Raw genomic sequence first — 26249 nt, forward strand, 5'->3', positions numbered from 1 at the left:
TCACTGCTTTCTGGGGAGCGTTTAACAGCATCTGGTGGCTCAGGCCTTAGGAGGCAGCCTCCTTGGACAACTGGGTCAAATAGGGAAATAAAGGGCCAGCATCTTCTAGAACTTTCTTGTGGTGGGTGAGTTGACTGTTGTGAGTCATGCTGGCCTCGGGACTAAGAAGGACACCTGTGATTAAGCCTCATGGTACGCACTGTTCTGTGCTTGGGACCAGGGAGTGTTAGCTCACCCCTCTTGGCAATGTTCTGCCAGTTGGTCAGTCACCACATCAGAGACTGCATTTTAACTGAGTGCCTTCTCTGGCATGCCAGCTCAGGTAGAACATATTTCTTACTGTTATAAGTTATAAGGTATCATATTGTACCTTATAATTCCTGCCATGGTCCAGTGCCCTTTTCCCATAATTCTTAGAAAAATAGATGGATGATATGAAATAGAATGGAGTTATATAAATTATATATGTAATGAAAATATATGTATATATACATATATACATATATATGTTATCATAGTGAAAGTAATCACTAAGAGATCCTGTTAAGTGATGTACAATACTTGCATTTTTCTATATTCTTACTATATAGTGTTCACCAAGTATCCAAATAAACAAATGGGAAAATAAACTTCTGGATCCATATAACTGGTTGTCTCCTTTATATCTATGCCAGATAGACTGACTTAGAAAATATCTAGAGATGTAACCACCATTTGTCCCTGGATGCATGATATAACACTGGTCTTCAGACATGGTCCTGTGCTTTGCTAAGCCCAAATTCTTACCCTTTGTGTTGTGCCTGGTAACAAGCTGCCCTGTTGGTTGTTTGTACAGAAAGGGCATGTTAGCTCTGGTGTCCCTGGATTAGTTCCATCCACTCTCTCACACGATGGGTGACTTTGCTCACTGGGCAGTCTCAGAGTCCATGTGGTGGAAGGAGAAGTAGATACACATCAGTGCTTCTGGAACAAGTTGTCATCAGGAAGTGGGGTTTTTATAAGCTAAGAAAGGGAAGGAAAGGTGTGGTCTCCAAGCCCTGAGTCACAATCTCCTACTTTTAGCTTCAAATTGGACCAGAGAGCACTGACCCTACCTGCTACATATGGAGAGCTCTTTATGAAGTCCAGGGTGTGGAGGCATCTGCTTGCAGCATAGGTTGGGAGCTACCTGGGTGCAGACCTAGGCTGGGTGCTGGACCAACAGAAACAAGGCTGGTCTATGGCTGGGTATGATTGTGTTCCAAGAGAGGAAGAAGCAAGTCAGAATGTCAGAGTGAGAAAAGCCTCCTTCATAGATAGGGAAGGGAAGGATGACTTCCCATGGGAAATTGTAAAAGATTTTCTGAATCACACTCTCCTGACCCTTCTTTGTCAGAGGATATGATGTTTTCCTCTGGATTCCCCCCCCCCACACACACACACACTGACAGCACCTCTTTCCGTATAGACGGGAATTAAGTCTGTAGCTTACTTGACTAATGTAGAGACCAAGCTATCGGCAGTGTTCCTCAGATGTGGGATACAATGGACTGAACAAACAGTAAGAGAGTCAGAGCTTAGTAATTTGATTTACCCCCAGCAAACATGGCAGCAAGCAGTATTTGAGAACCCAAGCTTAGCAATATGGGATGGTAGTGTGGACCGCAAGCCAAGGGACTTTTTGAGGCTTTTGAGAGGGTGAAGGCTCGTCCTTCCCTTTGTGTCTCTTCCAGAATCCACGGGATAAACTGAGCCACAGACACAAACATGCCAGGCCTTCCCCTGGATCCTGAAGTTACGCCCCAGCTGAAGACACCCACTTGAAAAAGCCTTCGAGTCTCCCAATTAGCACAGACCATGGGTGCCCCGCTGTCTCCCTGGGAATGAGAAAAACAAGAAGCATTAAATGTGAAAGGCCAGCGGGGCCAACAGCGAGAGGATATAAAAGGGTGGTGGCTAGTGGTATGAGCAAGGGCCCCCCTCCTGGACTCCTTCTGGGAACCTAAGAATTGTGGGGTGTGGGGAGGAGGGGTATGATGGGAGACTGAGTACCTGGCATTTACCGTTGGTACCCACTTCCTTCCAGGCACAAAGCATGTTCCTGGAGAGCTGAATCACCCTCTTGGCACATGTCTTCCAGCTAATCTGAACCACCCGCAGCTTCTTAAGGTGCATGTTTAAGCCTTTGGCTGAACCTGGCAAAGGAAGGAAACTAGCCTGAGAATGAGCACGCATTGGCTGCTAAGAGTGACCTGCCCACACACACCAGTGTGGAAGTCTGGTGATTCACAGGTCCCCTCATGTGGATGACTTAGTGCAAGACCCTGCTCTGTGTCACCTAGGTACCTTTCAACAGGTAGTCCCTCAACAGCACATCTGCCTAGAAGATGCAGGCTCTCTCCAGAAGCATCCCAGTCCCTAACCCTATAGAGAGATTTCTCTGTGGCACCAGCCTTGCTCTGAAGCTACCCTTTGTCCTTGTGCCGAAGTTTAGAGCAGCTGAAGTATTTTGGCAACAGTGGCCCACATCTTGTCTTTGGCAAGCCAAATGGAAACACTTGGAAGAGAGTGCATCAGGGTGTGCCATCTTGTAGGGGGCAAATAACCACCGTGCTAAAGGAAATCCTGGCTTTCTCTCCATTCTTTCCCTCTCAGGAGGCTTCCATGGGTGACCAGCCTGGTGCTCTGCAGGGAACAGAGCCTAGTCACTGGTACCCACATCTTCGGGAAGCCACCGGGTTGGTTATATCAACAAATGGAGGACCATATGTGAGGCAAACAGATGAGCAAGCCAAGCGATTCTATGGAACCCTTAAAAATGATCATTATTTTCAGGTTTTGAGGTTCTTCTAGGCATGTTTATCTACATAATTTTATTTATTTCATCTATATGACTTAGCTGAGGGAGGCATTGCAGTTATTCTATGGATGGGAAAGGGTAATAAAAGAAGGTGCCCTCCAAATTCAAACCCGAGTTCTCCACCATCTAAACCACCATTTTGCTCAGCAGAAGGCAGCCTGCATGTGAGCTTCATACTGGCATGAAGGCCAGGTGCATACCGTGGCTATGAGTGTATGACCACTCTGACATCCAGCACCGGTCCCAGGAACTCTCCCTCTGCGGCAGGCAGATGGGCATCTTGACTTTATTGAATTGGATTGGCGTGGCAAGTAGGAGCAGGCAGAGGTCGCTGTCAAGGTGGGGTGGCTTGTAGTCTTTGTGAATGATGATCTTCTGCACTTGTTTTCTCTCCAAGTTGATGTCGCTGAAAGTCTTGATTCCCATGACCACAGTGATGTTTACAGCTACCAGTTCTAATCTGAGGGATGAATACAAACGCAGCACAGCTGGTTGTGGGCCACATTGTTTCTGCAAACACATCTCCAAGCAGTAGAACTCACCACTAAATAGTGTACAGAGGTGGGTATGTTGTGGGGGTCTAGAGAGACTGAGGAGGTAAGAGTCAGGGTCCAGACCCAGATGGATCTCTAAGAGTGAACCAGAGACTCAGGGAAAGCTCTGACCAATAGAAATGTAATGTAACCATTGAGAAAGGAAGGTGTGCACACCTCAGTGACAGGAACCTTGGCTATCTTATTGACTGCTACTATATCCTTAGCACTTGAAATAGTATCCAGTAGGTGTTCAATGCATACACAGTGAATGGATGAATCTAATGCAGTGTCTTCACATGCAGATGGTGGACAGGAAAAGGGAAGCCTACAATGACTTCTCCAATATCAAGAGGGGTGACTAAATAAGGAGAGACTTCAGTCCAAAGGCACTGGGAGCAGAGCCTATGGCTTCAAAAGCTTCATATATCAAGGAACTATCCCAGAAAATTGCCTATCCCAGACTACGTGTGTACTAGATTCGACTTAAATCAAGGTAATGCCCCAGACACTTACAGGGTTCTCGGGAAGCAGTGTGCTGCTGTCAGAACCCACCACTGGTGGATGATGGAGCCTCCACACAGGTGTTTTCCAAGCATCTGGATACTCACTTGCCATGGGAATTCACCATGCTGGACTTCAAGCAGCTCCCGCAATGGCAACCAGGATGAGTTTGGGAAGGCAGGTCTGTGGCCACACAGAACTGATTTTGAGAGAGAAAGCAAAACGTCACTGATACATAAGGGGCCCAGAAAAATCTTCACTCCATACTCCCACTTAAGATCCAGTGGCATCTGAGGGAAATGGAATGAGGGGCTCACAGGACAGATCTTAGAAAATACCTCCAAACTGAAAATGGCCAGCACAGAAAAGGGCAAATTAACAAAAGAGGACCTGCCATGGAAATCAGAGACTCACAGTCTATGTTTAAAGGGTGACTGAAGGGCAATTGTATGAAAGTCAACTGAAATTTGCCAGCTAGTGGCGTTTGCTTGATAGAATTGTAAAATAACTATGAGTGACTTTGAGAAAGATACAACATACAACACACATGCACGTACATGCACACGCATGCACACACACAAGCATGCACACAGGAGCGTGCACACACACACATACACACACACAGAGAGAGAGAGAGAGAGAGACAGAGAGAGAAAGAGAGAGAGAGAGAGAGAGAGAGAGAGAGAGAGAGAGCAAATACAGCAGAACCACTCTGTGAATCCTTTTGTGCAGGGTACCTGCTGTAATTCTGCTGGGAGAGTACCAGACATGCATTCATCTGGTCTACCCACAGAACTTCTCCCAGGACCTCAGAGCAAATGTTACATGAAATGACTTCTTATAGCAACGTGATCTAATAAAAGTTTTCTGAATTAAATATATTCTACCCCACCCCCTTCTGCTGCCTCGTTCAGGGCCTGGGCCAAGAAAGGCCCTCTATTCATTTACAGAGAGGGCGCAGAGTGGGAATAACTAGATGTTCATCTTGCCCCAAGGCTCCCGTGCTTCTGGGCCCAGACCCTAAGGGGTTCACTGCAGACAGCATCTTCAACCAGTCCAGTACATTTGCTTTAATCAACTGGTTATAGTCCCCTTGTTTCCTAAGCCAAATTCCATCTACTACCACCTCTGGCAGTGAAGAGCTTTGGGTCTCTGGGTGAGATTTTATATTCTCTGGGTTTGAGTTAGAAACCTCTAACTGTACCTCCTGGAGCTAGCTTCCCATCCACCCTAGCGGGTCCAGGGATGAGGTGGCAAGCTTTTTCCTACCTTTGTTCTGGGCTGGACTGACACTAACCTTGCTGGTCCTGGGCATGCCCCTTGGATGCCATAAGCAGTGAAATTAGAAGTGGGAGCATCGTGTTGTTATTCCAGTCCAGTGGTGCCCGCTTCGACATCCTGCCCACATTGATACAACAGCAGCTGCAGCTGCCACAGTTGGGCATCACAAATGCATGGCAGAGCCTGGCCTGGTGACATCACAGAAAGTGTTGGGATTAGATAGGAGGGGCAGGCACAGCCTGACTGAGCCGAGTTTCTCTTCCAGGCCTTCCTGGCTATTGGTTCCTTTGCACAGAGATTGTGAGACTGCTGAGACATAGAGTAACAGCTATTGAGGTGCCATGGCCACATAAACACACTCACACACATATACACACATGTCCACACACACACATGCTTATACATATACACACGTACACACATTCATTTACACATACACAAGGCATACACACAAACACACTGGCTCCACAGCACACATCATCTGAAACCAGTGCAGACTGAAAGTTTGGAGAATACAAATAACCTGGGAAGAAATCCATCTTTGAGGTCCTAGGACAAAAGTGATGTCAGGGACAAGGGGGGAACTGAGCTGTAATGCCCCATCTGCCTTGATGTGTACTAGCAGGAACAAGAGCCAGAAAGGGGGTCTTAGGGGAGGAGGGGAGCATCAGAGTTGCATGAGAAGAGAGAGAGGATTGTTCAGAGATAGCATTGTGAATTCTGAACCTTTCCCTCCTCCCACAACCTCAGTTCATATCTCCCCCGCCCATCATCCGTCATTACCCTCTCATCATCATCCTTCTCATCAGCATTTCAAGATCTTAATTATCTATAACTTCACACTGACAAAATAAGCAGCTTCAGGATGTGTCCCCTGTCTTACTGGGAAACCACTCTATGTGTTCTCATTCATCAACAGTCCTGTCATTTAGTGAAGGAGTGCACAGTGGTGAAAGGAAAGAAGTCTCTGCTTCAGAAACAGTGGTACATGCAAGGTTCTTAAGCCATCCAGAAGCCCCTCTCCTTCATGAAGGTTCCAGGCACCTGGTCAAAGACACCTGCTTGATTATTACTTCTTCTCTTGCTGTGAAAAGATGCTCTTACAAATGCATTGTAAAGAGAGAGCCTTCCTTTTGGCTCACATTTTGAGGGTATAGTCCATCGTGGTGAGGAAATCATGGTAGTAGGAACTTGGGGCAGCTGGCCACATTGCCTCTACAGTCAGGAAGCAGAGAGCAACGAAGGCTGGTGCTCAGCTTGCTTTTTCCTGTTTATTCACTCTAGGAGCCGAGCCTATAGGATGGCGCTGCTCATGGTTGACATGGCTTTTCATACCTCATCTAACTTGAACTAGATAACTAGGGATTTCAGATCCTGTCATTTTGACAGTATTAGCCATCACACTGTCCTTTGCCCAAGCCCCCCCCCCCTTCTCTCTCCATTCTTTGCCTGCTCTGTTTTTTCTTATCTCCAATGGATACCCAACTGTCCACATCCTCAGTATTATCACTCTACCTCTCGAAACCCCCATTAGATTACAACTCTTTGCTCTTACATCCTCTGTTTCTGGCATGCTGCCTAGTACTTATTAAGTGCTTAGTAAGTAGTTGGAATTGAAGTGGGTGAGAGCTACCACAAAGGAAAGCTCTCAGCCTTTAACTGTTGACCCTTAACATCAGAGGGTGTTTCCTTCACTGTCAATGCTGACCTCTCTTGGCTTTATTGTAAAACACCTGATGAGGCCACACACACAACGAGACTGTTTACAGTCTTCCCTAAACCCTCAGACTGTTCAGTGCTGGTGGGTGCTGCCAAGTGAGAGACTTATTTATTTATTTATTTATTTTTAATTTTTTGAGAGACTCTTGAGATGGCTCATTCCATACAGCTAGCAACCCTTTATTTACCTAGCAGTTGAGAAATACATTAACTTCCCACTGGCTTCCCTTCAGGTAGCATCCCTGACCTGTGGGTTAGGACAAGAGTTACTTAGCTTCCTTTGCAGAATTTCAAGGTGTCTTTTTACCAAGCTAGCTCACCCTCATAAAGTCAAACAAAAGCCCGCTGCACTCTCTGTTGTGTGGGGTGATCTGATGCACTATCAGAGCCAGACCTGAACTTGTCAAGCTGCCCTTCTCCCATCTCTGCCCCAAATGAAAGCTTTAAATGTCTTATTCAAAATAAGACATTTCATTTGTGTCTCGGTCTCTTTCCTATTGCTTCCATACCAAGAGACCCCTCATTCCCACATCAGAATAAAACAAACAAACAAACAAACAAACAAACAAACAAACAAATGAGTACTTGTGAATTCTCACCTTCTACTCAAGGTGGAAGTTGATCTGTGAATGGCTGTGAGTTGTTTTATCCTGGCCCCATCTTCCAAGGCACGTATTATTTTGAGCAAGTCATTTAAAGTCCACGAGTGTCTGAGAACATTAATTAAAACTATAGAAGAGTCAGTGCTTTCTTTGTTTTGTTTTTGTTTTGTTGTGTTTTTGTCTAAAAGCATCCATGAAGGCAGCAGGGCCCTCAAAATGTGTCTGAGTCTCTTCTTCACACAAAACAAGGGAAAAACTAAATCAATATAGTTTGTGGAATTTTTCTGCACTATAAAGTCATTTGCTGTCATCTTCTGTGTGAAAGATGATTTTGGGTTTTTTTGTTTTGTTTTGTTTTGTTTTGTTTTGTTTTGTTTTGTTTTGTTTTGTTTGAGACAGGGTTTCTCTGTGTAGCCCTGGCTGTCCTGGAACTCACTCTGTAGTCCAGGCTGGCCTCGAACTCAGAAATCTGCCTGCCTCTGCCTCCCAAGTGCTGGGATTAAAGGCGTGCACCACCACCGCCTGGCCTGTGTGAGAGATGAAATGTTCCCAAGTCCCTTGTGGACATGATGGGAACTATATTTGAAGGTGGATAATATGTAATGTGGTGGTTTGAATAGGAATGGCCCTCATAGACTCATGTGCTTGAATGCTTGACTATAAGGAGTGGCATAGGCTTGGCCTTTTTGGAGTATATGTGGTCTTGTTCAAATAAGTGTGTCACTGTGGAGGTGGGCTTTGGGATTATATATACTCAGGTTACACTCAGTGAGACATACAGTCCTCTTTTGTTGCCTGCAGATCAAGATGTAGAACACTCAGCTCCTTCTCCAGCACCATGTCTACCTGCAGATCACCATGCTTCTCACCATCATGATAATGGACTAAACCTTTAAAACTGTAAGCCAGCCCCAATTAAATGTTTTCTTTTATAAGATGTGCTGTGGTCATGGTGTCTCTTTGCAACAATAAAACGTTAAGAAAGAAGCTGATACTAAGAGTGCTGTGATGGGCATGACCATATTTTAGTTTAGAGGAATGTGGATTTTGGAACTTTGGGTTAGGCAAGCAGTAGGATGCTGTAAGTGCTGCTTTATGGTCCATACTAGTAAGAACATGGAAGACAATGGTACTGAGGGTGATTTTAACTATGGGGGCCTGGCTCAAGAAGTTTCAGAAGGGAAGAATTTTAGAATGTTGGCTAGAGATCATTCTTGTGATGTTTTGTTGAAGAATGTGGCTGCTTTTTGCCCTTGTCTGAAGAGTCTGCCTGAGGCTAAAGTGAAGAGATTTAGATGAATTACATTAGCAAAGGAAATCTTAAAATAGCCTAGTACAGACTCTGTCTAGTGGTCTACTCTTATATAAAGAGGGTTTTTTTTTTTGATGAAGCAAGCTGTGGGGGAGGGGGAGGGGGTAGGAGTGTATGGTTAAAGGACTAAAAAAGCACCAGGAAGTGGTATGGGGCTAAATTCTTTGTTCAAGAAGGTAAACAGATTAAAGATATTAAATGGAATTAAGAGAGAGGTGCTCTCAGGGAAAGGTCCTGCCCAGCTAAGCTTCCATCCTGTGAAAAGGAATTAAAGAACAGATTAGGTCCAGGCATGGTGGAACATGCCTTTAATCTAAGCACTTAGGAGACAGAGGCATGCAGATCTCTTGAGTTCTGGATGAGTCTACAGAGCAAGTTTCTAAACAGCCAGCTTGGGCAGTGAAGGAAACCATTGACAATAGAAAGCTTGTGTGAAGATGTGGTTGAACAAGAGGGCCATGTTCCAGCCCCAGCACATGGCAAGATCTGATTGCTTTGGCCCCATGTCTCTGACTTTAGAATCAAGGATAGAAGACAGGGATTATGGAATCTCTCCAGACTAAGGAACGCCACTGAAGTCAGGCGTGTGTCCCTAAATGGAGGTCCAGAGATACCGTTTGTATGAGGCTGTGAAGCCTGGATTGGCTTGGAGACCCCAAGAGGTTAGAGATGCCAGAGCCATGGGATACCTGCTGAGGAAAACTGTTAACAGGGAATGGAACCAGACAAAGAGAAGTGTGCTACAGTCAACAAAGATGAAAGGAGTTGGAGATTTGAAAACATTTTGATGTCAGACATGAAGTTGTAGAGTTTGGAGTTTGTCTAGTTGGTTTTCTATCTTTCTTTGGTCTAGTATTTCCTTACTATTCTCCTTTTCTCCATTTTGAAACAATAATGCATATCCTATGTCATTATATGTTAGAAGTATGTGATTTGCTTTTTGACTTTGATTTTACAAGGAATTACAATTAAGAGATCACTTGAGTCTCAGAAAAGACTTTGAACTTTGGAATTTTAAACAAGTTTAGAACTTTTATAGAATATTGGGACTTTTGAAGTTAGACTGAATGCATTTCTGCATTATGATATGACTATAGGCCCTATGGGGGCCAGGGGTTAGAATGTGGTAGTTTGAATAGGTATGGCCTCCATAGACTCATGTCTTTGAATGCTTGGCCATTGGGAGTGGCAGGTGCTATTAGGAGGTATGGCTTTGTTGAAGGAGGTATGGCTTTGTTGGAGGAAGTGTATCACTGTAGATGTGGGCTTTGGAGTCATATATGTTCAGGCTAGACTCAATGAGACACGTGGTCCCCTTCTGCCTGCAAATAAAGATAAAGAACTCTCAGCTTCTTCACCAGCACCACGTCTGCCTGCATACCACCATGGTTCTCACAATGACAATAATGAACTAAACTTCTAAAACCAGATCCAATTAAATGTTTTCTTTTATAAGAGGTCCTGTGGTCATGGTGTCTCTTCACAGCAATATAACCCTAACTAAGATAGGTGGCTTGCACATCTGACTGCAGAGTCTGTACTATCATGTAGCATAAAGACTACTTCCCAACAGTTTGGTAACTGTCCATTAGTCATGGGCACTATGAACAGAGAGACACCTCCAGAAACAAAGTGTCAACAGATGAGGTGCATGGCCTTTGCTGAATGCTGGTGAGGCCCTATGGCTGTGACACAATACTCTAATTGTCATGGTGGATTTTATCTGTTCACAGTAATGGCTGCCCACACTGTACCATTGGAAGATATTTGGGACCAATTTCTAAAAAAAGCAGTTATGACCAATTGGCCACAGATGTCATGAAAGATTGAGCATGAATGGAAGATGTCATTCATATTTGACATCTACCTCTGACATTAGGTGACTTGCTTGACTTAGATTTCCCACAGTGCTTTGGAAGAAATCACAAGGCTCTGGCAAGATTTTCCCACTAGCCATGAGGATAACCTTGCACCAAAGGTGTTAGGAAAGGGGAGTGTGATAAGATTCCACTGTTTACACAGAACAGCATAGGGTCCATGATTAACTGCAGCTCTGAGCTCTGCTCTGTTTATGCGCCATACAGGTGAATGTGTTGCTGTGCTCTAAATGGGAATACTGGAGGTGCCTCGTGGCTTCTTCACCAGTCTTATGCAATAGTTCTACAGTCACTGTGCCCAAACCCGGATACAACTTGACTTGGTGAGTGTTCAGTTCCCTCCTCAGGCAAGGTTTGAAGGCCCATGACCTTTACAGCACTGGCTCGATTCCCTCTTCTCCAAGAGTCAAAAATGAGGGGGATATAGGTCAGGTGAGGCTAACACACACAGAAGATCCACGTTCTCTTGTGGGTATGCACAAGCTCCTCGCTGTTCCATGCAGGCTGAGGAGAAGTTATCATGGTGCCAGGGTCCCTTTCTCCTTTCAGACTCCAAGCATCTATTGGTGTATCCCATGGGCGTTCCTTCTAAAGACTCCCTGTATCTTTCTGGAAGCTGTGTGGATGTATTCTAGGACTATCCCAAGTGTCTCTTCCTTACCAGCACCCATTAGGTCCCCAAACAAACTAGGGATTAAGGGAAGACTCTACACAGTTGCATTCCTCTCAACTCAAGGTGGCCAGCCAACCACACTCTAGAATTCCTGGGTATAAGCCAACATTAGACCTTGAAATGGTACTGGAGGCATGTAGAAACAGATTCAGGAAGTGTTTGGGGCAAGGGACTCCTTGTCCCACTCAACTCCTTTGAACTCATTGGATCAAATCTTAAGACTAAGCCTGTAAGTTCTTCACACAGGGTTCCCAAATAAAAGAAGAGCATCAGCCAAATGTGAATGTCAGATATTATTTTAATATTTGAATGCCCCAGCCATTGTATAGTACATAAATTTAAAAAGTCATTTTAAATGGTATCTCACACCTGTAATTCCAGCACACAGAGAGCTAAGACTGGATTGCTGGGAATTTGAGGTGAAGCTGGGCTATTTGGTGAGTTCAAGCAAGTCTAGGTCAGAGAGGAAAATGCTGTATCAAAAGAACAAGTGAAACAACAACACTTCATTAATTTTTGCCTTTCTCTATGACCTTCTCAACAATGCCCAGGTTGCACTTTGGAAGTCAGAAGATCACTGGCTAGGACTTTGGTGACATCACTTAGAGGATGCCTGTGGAGCATCTGACAGACAGCCATCCTCAAGTGACATGTGGTGGTTTGAACATGCTTGGCCCAGGGAGTGTACTATTAAGAGGTATGGCCTTGTTAGAGTAGGTGTGGCCTTGTGGGTGGAAGAGTGTCACTGTGCAGGTGGCCTTGAGACCCTTCTAGCTGCTTGGATGTCAGGCTTTGGAACAAGATGTAGAACTCTCAGCTTCTCCAGTGCCATGCCTGCCTGGATGCTGCCATGATTTCCTCCATGATGATAATGGGATGAACCTCTCAACCTGTAAGCCAGCCCCAATTAAAGGTTGTCCTTTATAAGAGTTGCTTAGGTCTCTTCACAGCAATGGAAAGCCTAACTAAGACACAGGTCTTAGTCTTCTTTTGTGTTTCTGCAAGTTCTTTCAGGCCCTAAAATTGCTCTCTCTACTTTGATCCTAATGCCCACCCAATTCTAGGGAGGAGAGGGTAGCAGCTCACTATCGTCTATGGCAGGCTTCTTGCCTTAGTTATATATGAAGAGACACTATGAGCAAGGCAACTTATAAAAGAAAGCATATAATTGGGGACTTGCTAACAGTTTCAGAGGGTTAGTCCATGACCCTTATGGCAGGATTGTAGGGGCAGGCAGAGAGGTATGGAGCTAGAGCAGAGAAGCTCAGAACTTACATCCTGATTCTACAGCAGCAGGCAGAGAGAGGAAGACTGGACTTCTGACACAGGCATCTTTTAAAATCACAAAGCCCACTCTAAGTAACACACTTCTTCCAGCAAGGCCACACCTACTCTAACAAGGCCATCCTTCTTAATCCTTCTCAAACAGTTCCACCACCTGGGAACCAAACACTTAAATATATGAGCCCATGAAGGCCATACTCATCAAACCACCACATTTTAAAACTTTTTCCGTGATACCTTTTCATCTAAGCATATAAAACATATATATATAAATCAAACCTTTATTAATATAATTTGTTTTAAACAGTTCTTTGGGATACACATGATTTTATCATTTACTAAAGGCAAAAGCAAAATTGTGTACTAGAGAGGTGAATAAGCTTACCTAGTTTCATATAAAGAATGAAATCTTGTCAGATGTGGTGGTACCTGTGCTTTAGTTTCATTTCTCAGGGGGCAGAGGCAGATGGATATCTGTGATTTTGAGTCTCGTCTGGTCTACACAATGAGTTTCAGAACAGCCAGGATACAGAGCAAGACTCTGTCTCAAAAAAAAAAAATCTTGGCTGACCATTTGACAGACCATCATCAATGGTTTTCAAAGCTGATCAATATTTTGATTTTATAACCCTCATTGCTGAGAATGCAATTTCACATAAACATAGTCCAAAATGGCAGATGGATAGGCCTTTTCAGAGATTGTTCTAACCCCAAGCCAAAATTCACTGAACAATTTGTGGAACCCAATATCTTAACCAGTGATTTTTCAAAAATCAAATACTTTAGCCCTATAAAATACAAATTTGATATCTAACTTTGGCACTTCCATGCAGAGGAACAATGGTAGGACAATACTAAAGGTCTCCATTTTCCACCATGAAACTTGCTGTAAGGAAAAAAAATGTATGTGTAGTAAACACAGCACAGTGAGCATACATGCAGTAAACATACCATGGTGAACACACATGCAGTAGTCTTGAATCTGAGTCTGAGGCAATGTTTATTGACAATGTGAAACATGACACACACAATGCAGGGCATACATGTGGTATGTTCAAAACCACAGACATGATCAAGTCACCAGAGAGCACACGGTGAGCTCTGCCAGAAACACCTCAGATCACTATTCTTACCTCCATTCACTGTTGCTCAAGTTTCTGTGACCCCCACATTCAGCCATGTGACCCCCATACAGGGTCATGACAAGAAGCTGTGTGCTCTCTTGAGAGCATACTATATGGAACTGTGTAAGCTCAGTCTTCATGGCTGGCTCCCATGGCTCTGCCCCTAGCCTCTGCTTTTCCACCCACTGGAACATGAAGAGCTGATGGAGATTTCCTGTGTTGTGGTCATAGGTGATATGTATATCAGGGTTCTCCCAAGGAGCATAACTGATAGAATGACTATGTATGTATCAAAAGTGGAATTTATTGGACTGACTTAGATTTTGTGGGCTGGGTATTTCAACAGTGGCTGTCTGCATGCAAGAGGGGCTGAAAATCCAGTAGCTACTTATTCTACAAGAATGGATGTCTCAGTGATGTTCTAGTGCTCAGTCAGGCAGCCCATTTGCAAGCCTCACCTGACTTTCACGGGTATGCCCCAATGTGATAGGCTCCCCCCAAAGGGAAACTGATGAAACTTAAGGATTAGTAACAAAGCGACCAAAACCTAAGTGTCCACAGAGGGCTGGGTGATCCAGATGAAGGTCAGACCAGCTGTACCAGAAATTCCAAGGAGAAAGTCTTCATGGATGAAGTCCTGAGTGAGCCACTGCAGAGTGAAAGTGACTCAAGATGAGCCTTCATGACTTCATGTGACTTCTCAACACAGCCATTATGACATCGGTAGCCTGGCTAGCTTAGGGAGCCTGAGCCTCCAGCTGGCACCATTTCCTCAGCCTGGCCTCCTAACCTCCAACACACAGTACAGCCAGGGCCATGATCCTGCCCTCCATTCTGCTGCTTGTTGTCCACACTGTGGAAGCAAATGTTGGTATGTGGACTTCTCTCCCTCTGGTTAGAGCTGCTGACCCAAGCAGAGCCAGCCAGGATACCCGCTCTCCTCGCCTCCCTCCATTCTATTGATATGTGATGAGCATTAAGGACAAAGGAGACAGTGGATATGACCCATGAGTTAGCTAATAGCCACCAGGAGGAGACTACCTCCAAGAGCACAGATCACTTACCCATCCCTCTTAGGGGTGACCTGTCTAATCTTGGTGTTCTGACTTGGAAAAACTAAACTTCTACCTTATCAATAGCAATGAAAAGAGACATGCCCAGAGCTTGGGCCAGGAACTAGCCAAGTGAATCAATATTTTTTTTTCCTGTTTCCTTGATAAAGTTTTCTGACAAAAGCAACTTAAGGGAGAAAGGAGTTATCCTGGTTCACAGTTCAAGTTTACAGCCCATCATGGGTGGAAGTCCAAGTGCTAGGAGCTTGGAGCTGTTGGTCATCTCGCATCCACAGTCAGAAATCACAGACCAGTGAGCCCAGGCTGCTGCCTGGCCCCCGTCCTCCTCTTTTACAATCCAGCTTTAGTTTACAGCTTCAGGGAAAATTAGCCCAAAGCCCCTCCCCAGGGACACAGCATGTCCAGACTTGTACCAGTCTGAGAAACACAGATTTCCTTCCTGTGTTCTTCATGCTGCCTCTGAGCAGGGCCGGTCTGTCTCCCCAGCCTTCAGTGTGACCCCAGCCTTCAGTGCAACCTGGGGCCACTCCATAGAGTAGGGTACGGTGACACCATTGGCAGAACTGGTCCCTCTGGAGTCCAATGGGAAGACGCTCCAAGTTGCTCAAATGACTCCTTACCATGGAACTGCTGGCATCACCTCCAGGCTTTGTGCTCCAGCTGCTGCCACACGGGCATTGTGGGATGCTCTCAGGATTAAGTATATGGACAGTGGAATTTGCCTGCCAGTCCTACAGGGACTTTGGTGCAAAATGGATCTGAGAAATCCTGGAGCAACTGGGGCTTGAAGAGTTTGGTCCATGCCAAATACTTCGAGGGGCAGTTCAAACCTCATCACATTTGATTCACAGACTAGCCTAAAGGGGGCAGAGTGCTTTATGCCCATTTGAGGGATGAAAGGACAGGAGATAAGCAAGGGAAAGTAGTGTTTCCTCCAGTCATTGGTTAATGCCACCACAAGTCAGGACTCAGCCTCTGCTGTCTGCCCAGGACCTATTCCCCTAGCAAGTTCTGCAGCTGGGGCCTAGCCAGTCAATCCTGTCTCTGTGATTATCTTAATATATTTGTTCCTACACTTGTACATATATTTTTTAACAAGATAAATCATATTAGTCTCAAATATGATTTTTAGTTATTATATTTTAATTTAGTGTATGAATTAAGTGTGTGTTGTGTGTGTGTGTGTGTGTGTGTGTGTGTGTGTGTGTGTGCCTCACAGCACACATGTGGAGGTCAAAGAGCAGCTTGTGAGAGTCAGTTGCCCCCTCATACCATTTAGTTCCCCTGGAATGGGACTCCAGAATGGGTCCAGGAGTCTCCAGGTTGCTGAGTTCCTCTCTAGGACAGGTACAGACCCATCTTCAGGACACAGTATCACCAAGACAAGCATGGTGTTTTCTCTACTTGGAGCTGGCATTCTGGGGTCAGCAGCAGAACAGACAGAGGTATTCTGCCACTAGCTGATGCTATCTTAACGCAATTAGACACCTGCATAGACAATGAGGAATGGCCAGGGCTGAGACCAGGTTGGAGGAGGCTTTACTTGAAGAAGTGATTCATAAGGGGAAGCCGAGAGAGAGAGAGAGAGAGAGAGAGAGAGAGAGAGAGAGAGAGAGAGAGAGAGAGAGGAAGGTAGTCTAGAACATTCCAGGTACACAGTACTAAGGAGCAGGGGGTCTGGCTTTAAGTTCTGGTCAGGTCCCCAACCAGGCTGCATGACACCTGTGTCTGGGGTAGCATTGCTTCAGTCTGACCATGGAAATTAAGGTGAGTTCATGTTTCTAAGGCACCTGTAACAGTGCCAGACACAGGGTGAGCACCGTGAGTGTGTCCAGTGAACAAAAAGCTTCAAGGCCAAAAGCCCCAAACAAAATATTTATTATGCCAGTTTAAGGTTTGTGACATATATTGCTAAATCTCAAATTTTTATCACAGAGCAGCAGCTGCAGTCTTTGTCCCCAGATGCCCAGTGACATAATCATTCTACATGGGCCAGACAACAATAATAAAGGCTTCTGGTGGGTTCTGGCATTTTCCATGGACCCTCAGGGCTCTTGTGCACCTCTTTGTTACCCAGGGTTTCAGTAACATCTGCGCAGCCCGAAGTGGTTTAAGTCACACCAGTTTTTTTCTCACTTGTCTGTAGGGTAGAAGTGCAGCATGGGGATCCCAGGGTGAAGGCAAGGGTGGACAGGAAGAACCACACCCTGTGTACACACTGGAGAACTGCTACTGTCCCTTCTCTGGCATTGAGCAGCTTGTCCGGGTCTTTGCTTCCTTCCTTGGATTCAAGCACTGATGCATCTCTCTGCCTTGAATGAACTCACCTCTGCCTCTGAGTTTTTTATTTCTCTCCCTCCGTGCGTGCGTGCGTGCGTGCGTGCGTGTGTGTGTATGTGTGTGTGTTTGGAGCAGAGCACATATGTTTGCACATATGTGTAAAGGTCAAAGGACAAATCCAGGTGGCATTCTTCGGATACAGTCCACCTTGTCTTTTGTGACAGGGTATTATTATTGGGCTGTAATTTACCAAATAGGTAAGGCTCGCTAGCCAGTGAACCTATAGGGCTATACCCATCATTGCTTCCCAAGCACTGATACCACAATGATGCTACCACACCTGGATTCTGGGAGCTCCAACTCAGGTCTATGTGCTTGCGTGGTGAGAGCTTTGCCAACTGAGCCATCTCCCCAGCCCTGCCTCTATTTTCTTCAGGGCCTTTATGATGACAAGAAGCACATGCCAGCCACCAGACATTTGGTGGTCAGAAGATTCATTTCATCCCCCAGATCTCTGTTGCTTTATAAGGGGAGATATTTTCCAGTCCTGTGACACAGTTACTAGATCTGGCATGTGCCCTGGTGGTCACGCTCTGCCCACTCATGCAGGTGGTCCCAAACAGGATGAAGACAGAGACAACACCTTCACCTCACATCCAGAGCCATGAGCCCCTTCCTATCATAACAAGCAAGTCTTGGCCTCAGAACATCCCCAAGAATGTGTTCTCCCAAGCTAGACCCAGCCTGGTCTGCCAGAGGTTGACTGACTATTTTTTTCCCCTTGTGGTTTTCCATTTCTGCAGAATGTGGTGTGAGACCCCTGTATGATAGCAGAACTCAATACTCCAGGATCATAGGAGGGCAAGAGGCTGAGGTGGGTGAGTTTCCATGGCAGGTGAGCATTCAGGAAAGTAACCATCATTTCTGTGCCGGCTCCATTCTCAGTGAGTGGTGGATACTCACCGTGGCCCACTGCTTTTATTCTCAGGAGCTTTCGTAAGTATTGAGGGCCCAGGTTCTCCAGGGGGTGGCATGTACTCAGCTACACCGGGCTGTGAAAAAGACCCTAGTGCAATTGACCCCTAGACAGACAGAAATGGTTCCCCTCCTCCCTTCCAGTCAGGAGACTCAGATGCAACTGACAGAGCCAGGGGGCTTTGCCCCTTGTGTCTCCTAAGACATTAAAGTGCACCTAGGAGGAAATTCTACTTCTTCACATCTGGCTTCCTTGGCTGTCTGTCACCTTCCTTCTTGGTGGCTTATGAAGATTTCTTTGTCCTAGGCCATCAGTGGGCACTTAGCATTGGCTGACAATTATCCATATGCCAAGGTCTTTCTTAGGACTTTTCTTATATACTAATCCATTTGCCTCTACAATGACCTTTGGGAGGAGGGAAAAGAAATTATTTTGTAAATAGGGCCAGGGAGGTCTGATGAATGTATATAGTTTGCCCAAGTCCATGTCCAATAGACAAAAGCAGGAAGGAAAATCTGGCTTTTAGCTACACCTCCTTCAGAACATTCAGAAAACTGCAGGAAGGGGAGGCATATTCAAAACTTGAAGCAAAAGGAATATACATTTGAGGCCAACTTGGGCAACTGGGGCTTTGTCTCATAATAATAAAATAAAATATGAAATTCAGTGTAGTGTGGCACAATTGTAGGGTGTTTGCCCAACATGTTTAATGTCACAGGTTCTGTCTGAAGACTCATCATCAGGGGATGGATTCATCCTGGCAAAACCAAGACCACTGTAGCCCCTGCTCTTGCAGGACTTGGTACCTGGTTAAGATAATTAAGAAACTCATGGATATCTTTCCTAACTGATGCTTTTTTTCTGGAAGTTCTATGTGGCCAGTGGAAGCTCCAGATGAAACTCTGGTCTTCATTTTTAAATGGTTGGTAGATCTAAGGCTACCAACAGTGGCTGCTGGTGTGTGTAACACCACCTTGCCTCAATGACAGCTGGTTTGATCTGTCAAGGGGTCCTTTGGGAGTGTTTGGTTAGGATTACTATTGGTGCGTTGAAATGGCACAACCAAAAGCAACTTGTGAAGGGAGGAGGGCTTATTCAGCTTACACTTCCACATCAGTTCATCACTGAAGGAAGCCAGGGCGGGAACTCAGACAGGGGGAGATCTGGCAGCAGGAGCTGATGCAGACCCCATGGAGAAGTGCTGCTTACGGGCTTGGTACTCATGGCTTGCCCAGCCTGCTTTTTTGATACAACACAGGACCACCACCCACAATGGGTTCGGCCCTCCCGCATCAATCCATAATTAAGAAACTGCCCTACGGCCTTGCCGACAGCCGTATGGAGGCATTTTCTTAATTGAGGCTCCCGCCTCTCAGATGACTCTAGCTTGTGTCAAGTTTGCATAAAACTAGCCAGAACAGGAATGCTCTTCAGAGAGCCCAAAATGGAACTCTGTTTCCTGTCTGTTCAACACTAGTATCACACGCAGTCCTGGAAAGCCTAAGGACATGGGTCTACTCCGTGTTTACTTCTCAGTTAGGGTCTGAATGTGACATGGTAACCACAGGTTCCTGTGTTTGAGCTCTTGGACCCCAGGGTGTAGTGCTGTGTTGGAAGGTTGTGGAAGGTTCACAGGGTGGACCTAAATGGGAGAAGTAGGTGATGAACCTTGATAAAAATCAGTCCACTTCTGGCCACAGTCTCAATCTGCTCACATTTCATACACACAAAGACAGGTAGACTCCTCCTCCCATGCCACACCTTCTCTGCCATAAGGCACTCTACTACATCTTAAATTCAGCCCAAATAAGCTTCTCCTCACATAGTTCCAGGCCAAACATTTGCTCACAACAAGACAAGTAGATAGCACGGTTCTTTTTGCATTCTTCAAGCCTTTAAATTTGAGAAACTGCCCCAGTGGGACAAGTCTTAAAGGCTTCTAGAACAGCCTTAGCTGTAGTTTCCAGTCCCATTGGTTTCTGCTCACTCAGGTTCACTTTCCTCCTCTTCTCTCCATCTGGTTCTGTGCCACCAGCCCAATGGAAGTCAAAGTCAAAGTGGGAAACAATGACTTAACTACTTCACACGTGGAACTGCAGCTCACCAGCATAATCCGGCACAAAGACTTTCAACGACACACCATGAACAATGACATCGCCTTGTTGCTGCTGGCAGAGCCCTTAAGGTTCAATGAGATGACCATGCCCATCTGCATGCCTCCCCAGCCCGCCCCTGCCAGCTGGCACGAATGCTGGGTGGCAGGATGGGGCACAACCAACTCAGGTATGTGACTATCCAGGCCTTCATGGAAACTGCTAGGGCAAAAGGTACAGGGTCTGGGAGAATGCGGAGGAGCGGCAAGACGGAGTGAGAGTGGTAGAATGGCGTTCCACAGAGGAAATATCCACACACTGGGCTGTTGGGAGCCTTGGCTCAGCCTCTTTTGGGTGCCAGAGAGATGCTGTACCTGAGATGACAGCTCTGATCCAATCTCTGGGTGTGGCCAACCAAGCACAAAGTGGGTTGAGTTTTTGTGTTTAGTGGAATTTCAACCACCAGAGTTGTCCAAAGGCCCCTCTGTTCTATTCTTAGTTCTCACCCAGTAATGTCTCCTACCTGGTTCCTACAGGCTTTCATGATGCTCAGCCCTGGGCTGTGCTTCTGAAGGTACTGGAGTGTTGTTCAACTACTCTTAGAAGCGAATGTTATCACTTCCTACCTGTTAGACTGTTACTTGGTCAAAATAGGAAACATATGTGGAACAGAATATGGAAGTAAATCCCCACTGCACTATCCTCAAAGATACCCCCGTCACCAAAGACACCCCATCCCCAAAGACATCCTCACAAGCAAAGCAGTTGGTGGGAGAGAGACAGGGACCGCAGCCTAAAGTTGAAGCAAGCCTCAGGCCCATGAAGACGCCTTGTATGAGCTGAGCCTGGATTTGGTTTCTCTCAGTATGTTAGAGGAAGGAGACAGGTAGAGGATGGCTGCTGGTTCCAGACAGGACTTAAAATGGCAAAGGAAGTAGATGGTGACCTACAAGGCTAAAGTACTCTGTAAGGGAAATAATTACGAATTTCTGTGGTCAGAGTTGAGAATCCTGCTAACGGAGGGCAGGACATTGGCTCCTGTTATCCCTTTTATACTAACTACTTTTGTATAAGACAAAAATATCTCCCAGAAACATAAAGCAAGAAAGGCTTATTTTGGCTCCTGGTTTTGGGGATCTTAGTCCACTGTATTGGGGAAGGCAGGCTACAGCAACTCTAGCCCCAGGGGTAACAGCATAGGGCAGAGACTGCCCACACTACAGTAAGTCAGGGAGCAGATAACAGGACAGAACCAGGAACCAAGAATCACCTTCAAAGGCCTGCTTCTAGAGACCTACTTATAGCAGCTAGGCCCCACCCCCTAAAAGTTCCACAGCCTCCAAGATTAGCCCCATCCACTGAGACGTGTTCAAAATACGGATCTGCTTTAAGAGACATTTTAATTGTGAACAAGGTAGCGTCTAAAGAACCAGCCAGGAGCCAGAAAAAATGGCTCAGTGGGTAAGTTACTAACCGCTCTTGCAGAGGGTCTGAGTTCAGTTCCCACATCCTGTGTTGAGAGGTTCACAAATGCCTGTATCTCCAGCCCCAGGGGATCTGAGGTCCTCTTCTGGCCTCTGTGGGTACTGCCTCTCATGTGCTTGTGCACACACAGATATATATATATATATATATATATATATATATATATATATATACACATACATATAATTTTTTTAAGTTTAAATCTTTTAAGAAGACAATACAGTCAAGCTATCAATACTGGAAAAGCAAATGTGTTTTTTTTTTTTTTTTTTACTATGCTACAAATGGGTTTTTAGTGGGCCTGTAGCAGGGATGGGGGCTAGGTGTGGAGGGCTGTGCTCACATAATAAACAATAGTAATGGGAGGGGCTGGGAAAAGTTCACTCGTGTGCTTCCCGGGGAAGTCAAATCCTGGAGCTTGGTGGAGTCAGTCTAGAAGAAGACAGGCTCTGAAAGAATAAAAGGAACACTTGCGGGAGGTGGGCTTAATCAGAAAAGCTTATATGGTGATTGACAGCTCAGGTACAGGCTGTCTGAAGGCTGTGGAAACTGAGTCTGTGGGGAATACGAAGGAGAACGGTTTTAGGCTTTGAAGGAGAGTCTGAAGCAGTCTCCAGGCCACCATCATGCTTCTTCGTTATCTGCATAGAGACTGCCCACCTGGTAGCTTGTCCAATGTGCTTTCTCTCTATATCAGCTAACAAAGAGGAATGGTCATCGAATCTGATGAAGGTGCCCATGCGTATTGTAGATTGGAAGGAATGCTCACAGATGTTTTCAAGCCTCACCACAAACATGCTGTGTGCCTCTTATGACAATGAGAGCTACGATGCCTGCCAGGTAATGAGGGGCAGCAGGCCCTGCCTCAACCTGGAGCCCCTGTGTGTTTCCCTTGCAAGAACATCTCCTGTCCCCTCTGGGAATAGATTAAGATTCTAAAATGCAGGCGCCAGGAAGGGGTCAGTCAGTAAAGCACTTGCCATGCAAGCATGAGGACCTAGGTTTGATCTCCCAAATGCATGTTTAAAAAAAAAAAAAGCCAGACCTGGTGGTGTGCACTTGTACAGCACAGAGAAGGCAGAGAGAGACTCCTTGGGGCTCTCAGACCAGCCAACCGCCTGGGCAGGTTCAGGCTAGTGAGAAGCACTGTCTCCAAACAAAACAAAGGCAAGCAAGCAAACTGAAACCAAAACAAAAAGATCAAGAGTAGATAGTAGACACAATGACTGAGAATTTAGAACTGAAGTTCCCTGGACTCTGTATGCATTAGAACCCATGTATGCATTAGAACCCACTTGGGAGCATTCATATAGACACACACACACACACACACACACACACACACACAACACACACACACACGAAAGAGAGAGAGACAGAGAGACAGAGAAACAGAGAGTCTGAAGGACATGCCAGCCTTGAGCCACAGAATTCTGAAGGGATTCTTGTGGGAAGGTCATATACAAAGAAGCCCTGGCACTGTCAGCCCACCCGAGTCACCCTGCAACACGCCTACAGAAGATCTCAGGTCTTCAGGGACACTAAATCATCAGGATTCCACTACTTCTTCCACTTGTCTCTGCCTCTCTGGCACTGGGATTACAAATGTAGGCCACCAGGTCTAGGCTTTTTAATGTAGATTCTGGGAGTTGAAGTCCGGTCCTGACTGAGCCCTCTCTCCAGCACTCCTGTACTTTCCTTCTCTGCCTTTTCCGGAGCCTGGTTTAAAGACAAACAAAGACCAAAAACCTCACACCCCTGCTTCACTTTTCCTTTGTCTGTCTGTCTTCTGCACCCTCTCTGGAGTTCCTTTTTATCAAGGCCTCTCTCTTTAATCCTGCACACTGCTGGCCTTGTGGATATCTCCCCATGAATGAGATGTGCCCAGCCTCTGTGGGCAATTTAAAATGAACTTAATATTGAGCTGTGTTCTCTGCTCACAGGGCGACAGTGGGGGACCGCTTGTCTGCAACACAGAGCCTGACAGTAGGTGGTACCAGGTGGGCATCGTCAGCTGGGGCAAGAGCTGTGGAAAAAGAGGCTCCCCAGGGATATATACTGTATTGGCAAACTATACCCTGTGGATTGAGAAAATAACCCAGATAGAGGGGAAGCCCCTGGATCTTAAGAGTCATAGGGTCTCTGTCAAGAAGAAAACCATAAGGAACGAACAGTCCTCCAAATCCCCAGCCTTGAACTGCCCCCAAAACTGGCTCCTGCCCTGCCTGCTGTCCTTTGCACTGCTTAGAGCCTTGTCTAACTGGGAATAAAACAATGCAGTCTCTGATCCGTGGTAGGTGAGTTAGAGTGTGCTTTGGGGCTCACTTCAAATCTGAGCCAACATTGAGGACCTTTTTTCTGTAAGAAGGTACAAAAAAGTTGAGAAAAAAAGTATGACTGTTGGGGCTCTGCTCCATCTACCAAATACATATACACATACACATGCACATGAACATACACATACATATACACCTACACATGCACATGAACATACACATACATTGACACATACACATTCACATACATATGTACATGCACATACACATTCACATACATATGCACATGCACATACTAATACACATATACATGCACATACTCATACACATACATATGCACATACACATTCACATACACATATACATGCACATACTCATACACATACATATGCACATACACATGCACATATACATGCACATGCTTATACACATACACATGTACATATTCATACACATACACATGTACATACACATGCACATACTCATACATGTACATATACATGCACATACTCATACACATACATATACACATACACATGAACATACACATTCACATACACATGCACATACTCATACACATACATATGCACATGCACATACTCTCATACACATACATATGCACATACACATGCACATACTCATACACATTCACATACACATGCACATGCTTATACACATACACATGTACATACTCATACACATGTATATACTCATACACATACACATGTACATACACATGCACATACTCATACCATACATATACACATACACATGAACATACACATACACATTCACATACACATGCACATACTCATACACATACATATGCACATACACATGCACATGCACATACACATTCACATACACATGTACATACTCATACACATACATATGCACATACACATGCACATGCACATACACATTCACATACACATGTACATACTCATACACATACACATTCACATACACATGCTCATACACATACACATGTACATACTCATACACATGCTTATACACATAAACATGTACATACTCATACACATACACATGTACATACTCATACACATACACATGTACATACACATGCACATACTCATATACATGCACATACTCATACACATACATATACACATACACATGAACATACACATTCACATACACATGCACATACTCATACACATACATATGCACATGCACATACTCATGCACATGCTCATACACATACATATGCACATACATATACACATACACATGAACATACACATGCACATACTCATACACATACATATACACATACATATATATGCACATATACATGCACATACATAAACATATACATACATATAAATATATGTCTATATGTATGCACATACATACATATGAAGGTATATGTGTATGTATATAAGCATACATGTGCACTAGTGAAATTGATGAAACAGGTGGTTGGGCCCAGTCAGTGTGTGTGTGTCTGACTTTCTTTCTTTCTTTTCTCTCTGGCTCACAAAGAATCAACACACCCCAAGCCTCTTGCCTGGCCAGTGAGGGGCCCTTGAGCCAAAAAAAAAAAAGAGCCGGAGTAACTCAGCCATTTTTTTTCTTACTCCCCTGCTGCTCTCAGCAGGAGTTAAATAGGCAGGAGCCCTTGGCCTCTGACCCCAGAATAGTAAGAAACAGCCAGAAGTCAGCAGCTTTTGACCCCCAATTGCTGATGCCATACCCCTTTAGCTGCCTGCCTCAGTTTACCCTGTGATGTTGAAGCTGTCTTTTTGACAGGGGTAGAGTGAACCAATCATCCCCTGATGGTCTTCTGGTAAAGGCCTACCCTCTCCCCAGTACCTCACAAGGTGACTGTGCTTGTCAACCAATAGGGCTAATAGAACCCAGGAGACAGACCTCTGAACTGTCAGTGAGGGAGTTACATTAGGTCGCTTGAAGTGGGAAGACCTACCCTGAACGAGGGTGGTAAGACACCAAGGGCTCGAGTCCTGTCTGCAAAGAAGGCTGGGGGCTGACCACTGGCATCCATCATTATCTGTTTCCTCCCTGTGGATGCCATGTGACCAGCTGCCTCCTGATCCTCCGGCACCAGGCCTGTCATGACGACTGTACCCTTAAATTGTGAGCCAGAATACCGCCCCCATAAATTGCTTTCTGTCAGATATTCTGTACTTTATCTTTAAAACTGTTACTGAAATTAAATGAGTCCATGATGGAGACTGAGTCCTGGGTGGCTCATGTCCTTAAGGAGGAGATTGGGACACAGACAGAGACAGAGGGAAGACTGTGAAAGCTCAGACTTCCAGAAGTGAATTTTCAGT

General features: G+C 45.3%; 2 protein-coding genes across 4 annotated transcripts in view; one reads left to right on the forward strand and one right to left on the reverse strand.

Moving 5' to 3' along the window:
* Positions 1 to 24657, forward strand: part of LOC117706052 (serine protease 55-like) — a 42086-nt gene extending 17429 nt beyond the window's left edge. The window contains exons 7-12 of one of the 2 annotated variants that reach the window (XR_013109318.1): positions 1713 to 1941; positions 2066 to 3400; positions 3678 to 3868; positions 8280 to 8378; positions 10875 to 10990; positions 17905 to 18117. Coding sequence is in view for 1 of the 2 variants with exons in the window: in XM_034498880.2 (XP_034354771.1) it covers positions 14565 to 14619; positions 17905 to 18097; positions 20113 to 20360; positions 22353 to 22495; positions 23599 to 23925 (966 nt within the window). In the remaining variant the exon portion in view is untranslated. Of the gene's footprint in view, positions 1 to 1712; positions 1942 to 2065; positions 3401 to 3677; positions 3869 to 8279; positions 8379 to 10874; positions 10991 to 14496; positions 14620 to 17904; positions 18118 to 20112; positions 20361 to 22352; positions 22496 to 23598 lie in introns of those variants that run through there. The other variant, XM_034498880.2, reaches the window with a different exon arrangement.
* On the reverse strand, positions 1543 to 7436 carry Prss51 (serine protease 51). 2 transcript variants are annotated; one of them, XM_076930855.1, is made up of 5 exons: positions 5174 to 7436; positions 3889 to 4075; positions 3040 to 3299; positions 2032 to 2174; positions 1543 to 1856 (listed from the first exon to the last, which is right to left on the reverse strand). In XM_076930855.1, exons 1-5 carry the CDS (start codon positions 5319 to 5321, stop codon positions 1557 to 1559), a joined length of 1038 nt encoding a protein of 345 aa, XP_076786970.1. In that variant the 5' UTR covers positions 5322 to 7436; the 3' UTR covers positions 1543 to 1556. The 2 variants fall into 2 exon arrangements, with proteins under 2 accessions (XP_076786970.1, XP_034354228.1); XM_034498337.2 differs by having other exon boundaries at positions 1557 to 1856; positions 3984 to 7436.
* Positions 24658 to 26249: the final 1592 nt, after the last annotated feature.

This window comes from Arvicanthis niloticus, chromosome 3 (genome assembly GCF_011762505.2).
Source record: "Arvicanthis niloticus isolate mArvNil1 chromosome 3, mArvNil1.pat.X, whole genome shotgun sequence".
Lineage (NCBI taxonomy): Eukaryota > Metazoa > Chordata > Mammalia > Rodentia > Muridae > Arvicanthis > Arvicanthis niloticus.